We start from the raw sequence: 3,953 nt of genomic DNA on the forward strand, positions 1-3,953 counted from the left end.
GGCAGAAAAACAAAACAACAGTCTCCAGGCAATGAAAGTGTAATTATACTGAATCGCAAAGAGTTAAATGAAAAACCTAAAAAGATTATAATGCGTTTTCAACAAAGAATTGATTTGTTGAAAGAAAAAATAAAAAACATTAAGGGAAAACTGCCGGAAGCAACTAAAGGGTTGCTTGATACGAACCGAGCCAATATTGAAGCTCAGTTTAAAGACATCACAGTATTATACAACAAAATTTACGATGATAGAAGATAGAAGATAGAAGAATGATAGATAGAAGAAACCTTCATACTGATGCGAGCCAGTTATGAAGAGATCTTAGAAGAAATTGCGATAAAATATGACGAGAATATAGCGACTGAACACTGCAATCCAACTCGTTTAGAAGACTTAAGACTGCCAAATTTTAATGGAACTGTAGACAATTGGAACTCTTTCCAAGAAATATTCTCAAAACTTGTAGATGATAACAAGATGCTATCTAATGTTGAGAAATTTTATCGACTGAAAAACGCCATAAAAGGGGATGCTGCACGGCTAATTCAACATCTTCAAGTAACAGGAGAAAACTACAAGGCAGCATGGACAATATTAGAGCATAGGTATAATAACAGAAGGCTATTGTTTTGTACGCTATTTGATAGAATCATTGATCATAGCAGCGTTAATACACGAAATGCTGCAAGTATTAAACAGTTGCTGGATACTGCAACAGAATCATATCAAGCTATAAAAGCTACGGGAATACCAATTGAGCATGCAGATCCATTTATAGCAAGAATTCTCATACGAAAACTGGATAAAGAAGGTTTGCTGAGGTATGAACAATGCGTTCAAAAAACAAAAGAAATTCAAACAGTAAAAGATGTTATGACATTTTTAGAGCAACAATATTTAGCTCTCGAATCGGTTGGCTGCAAAAAAGGAAATATTACAGACAAAAAAATAAAATCGACAAATGTGTTTCAAATTTCACAAAAACAATGTATGTTTTGTAACACAGTAGGTCACTCTGTTATTGAATGTCGGAAGTTTACTCAGCTATCGGTTAGTGATAAAAACTCCTGGATTAATAAAACAAATATGTTTTGCACACAAAAATGACAAGAAATGCTATAAGCTGGATAAAAAGTGTGAGCAATGTGGAGGACAGCATCACGGTATGCTACACTTTCAGAGAATTGTGCAAAATAAACCACAAACTAGTGCTGGTGCAGCTGCAAGCATGATTACCAAAGAAAATAGTGCAATCACTTTATTAGCAACAGCACAGATTCAAGCGGATTCTGCAAGTGGTGAAAAGGTTTTGTTAAGAGCGCTGCTAGATCAAAGTTCACAGAGGACATCAATTTCAGAGGTAGCAGCACAAATATTAAGGTTACATAGAACTAAATCAAGAACGGATCTGATTGGATTAGGAAATACATTAGTAGGAATATCAAAATCAACAGTAGAACTCGTAATTCGTCCAAGATTTAAAAGCAATAACAGTTACAAAATTAAAGCTATGGTTCTTAGCAAGCTAACATCAGCACAACCTAATAATTCGTTTAATGAAGATTTAAAAAAATGGGATAATTATTGTTTAGCTGATCCTATGTTTAATAAATCTGACCGGATAGATATAGTGCTGGGAGCAGATATCCTTACCGAGATATTGCAGCCGGGTTTGAGAAAATGGGGTAAAATCTTAGGTCAAGAAACTTCCCTTGGTTGGATATTATCTGGAGTTATCAACACAAACAATACAGTCAAAACTATAATATCAGCAGTTACTTCAAACATTGAGAGATTTTGGGAAATTGAAGAAGTTTGTGAAGCACCTGAAATAAATGAAACTGATAAAGAATGTGAAAAATGGTTTAAATCAACAACAACGCTAAATAAGGAAAACAGATTTATCGTAAAATTACCATTTAAAAAAGAAAACGAACTAGGAGACTCTAGGAAAATGGCTATGGCCAGGCTTTTGTGTTTGGAAAAAAGATTTAAAAGAAACTCTAAGCTAAAAAAAGAATATATCAAGTTCATGAAGGAATATATGGAAATGGGTCACATGCAGAAAGTTTCAGTAATAAGAGATGACCGTTCAACAACAAAAGTTCGGGTAGTATTTGATGCTTCAGCAAAAACTACTAACGGAAAAAGCTTGAATGAAATACTACACACTGGACCTAAGCTACAGTTGGACATATTTCAGCTACTTATCAAGCGGAGATTGTGGAAGTACGTTATGACAGCTGATATAGAAAAAATGTATCGGCAGGTGTTGGTAGCAGAAGAAGATCAGCCGTACCAAACTATCCTATGGCGTGAAGATCCAGAAAAACCAATAGAAGAATTTGTACTGAAAACAGTAACCTATGGAACTTCTTGTGCACCGTTCTTGGCAAAAAGAGCTCTACTAGAAGTTGCTTATGATTGTGCAGATAAAAACTCAAAGTTATATCAGGTAATAAAAAATGATTTCTATATGGACGATTTGATGACAGGTGCAGACTCCATAAAAGAATGTGTAAACATTCAATTTGATATCAGTCGGCAGCTAGAAAAGTTTGGATTTCATTTGCGAAAATGGATGGCAAACGAAAAGCGAATTTTAGGTGAAATTTCGGACTCTGGAGACAGTTATATTATTAAAGTAGAAGACGGAGAAGCTGTTAAGACGCTCGGTATACAATGTGTGCCGAAATCAGACAATATTACCTTTTACATCGAGTCAGTAGATAGTACTAACATAACTAAACGCAAAGCACTGTCTATATTGGCTCGAATCTATGATCCACTTGGATGGTTGACACCAACAACAACAATGGCGAAATTATTTATACAAAAATTATGGCTTATGAACTTGACGTGGGATACGAAGTTAGACGTTAAATTATCTCACGGATGAAATGCGATTGTTTCAAGGATTTCGACTATTAAAGATATAAAAATTCCTAGATGGATATCAACTTTAGCTGACACAAGTTTAGAGCTTCATGGATTTGCGGACGCTTCAGAGAAGGCTTATGCAGCAGTAGTTTATGCTAAAACTTCTAATGCTATTACTATGCTAACAGCAAAGTCTAAAGTAAATCCGATAAAAAACAAAAAGACATTACCCAAGCTGGAGTTATGTGGAGCTCATCTGTTAGAAAAACTTATGAAAAGCATTAAGGAAGTTATAAACAGAGAAGTCAAAATATATGCTTGGAGCGATTCAACAATAGCATTATCATGGATCAAGAACGAAAATAAAACTAAAGATAAATTTATTGGGACTCGTGTAAGAGAAATCAAGCAATGCATGCCTTCGGCAACGTGGAATCATGTCAGGTCAGAAGACAATCCAGCGGATGTGGCTTCAAGGGGCTTGAAACCAGAAAAACTTGCAGCACATAGTTTATGGTGGAATGGTCCTACATGGTTAAAAGATGAATCAAACTGGCCAACAGCAACTGAATCTGTTCTTTGTGCAACAAATAATATAAACTCTTCACAGAACATAATCAACGATATAATAGATCGGTATTCCAATTATAGGAAATTATTATACGTCATTGCATATATAAGCAGATTCATCAGAAAGCTAAAAAAGGAGAAGTTTCCTGTGTGGTTGACAGTAGAAAAATTAAGGGAGGCAGAAAATATTATAATACGGCATACTCAACATTTATATTTCACAAAAGAAATCAATTTGATCAAAAACAGAAGAGAACTTACATCTGGTTATAAAATTTGTAGTCTTTACCCGTTTCTGGATAAAAATGAAATACTGCGAGTCGGAGGCCGGTTAGAAAATTCTCCATTCTCTTTTGCTACAAAACATCCAATACTATTACCAAAATGTCACTTAACGATGCTAATAGTTGATGATTATCATAAAACTACACTACATGGCGGTATAAAACTAATGGAAAATATGTTGAGGCGGCAATATTGGATAATTAATGCTAGAAATATTA

At 34.6% G+C, this 3,953-nt stretch overlaps 1 protein-coding gene across 1 annotated transcript in view; it reads left to right on the forward strand.

The window, feature by feature from the left end:
* The first annotated feature begins 297 nt into the window (after positions 1-297).
* Positions 298-3,953, forward strand: part of LOC119665882 — a 7,857-nt gene continuing 4,201 nt past the window's right edge. Inside the window, exons 1-4 of the mRNA XM_038075136.1 lie at positions 298-605; positions 648-912; positions 1,010-2,871; positions 2,950-3,516. Coding sequence (XP_037931064.1) covers positions 298-605; positions 648-912; positions 1,010-2,871; positions 2,950-3,516 — 3,002 coding nt within the window. The remainder of the gene's footprint in view (positions 606-647; positions 913-1,009; positions 2,872-2,949; positions 3,517-3,953) is intronic.

The sequence above is a fragment of the Teleopsis dalmanni genome, chromosome 1 (genome assembly GCF_002237135.1).
Source record: "Teleopsis dalmanni isolate 2A chromosome 1, ASM223713v2, whole genome shotgun sequence".
In the NCBI taxonomy this organism is placed as follows: Eukaryota; Metazoa; Arthropoda; class Insecta; order Diptera; family Diopsidae; genus Teleopsis; species Teleopsis dalmanni.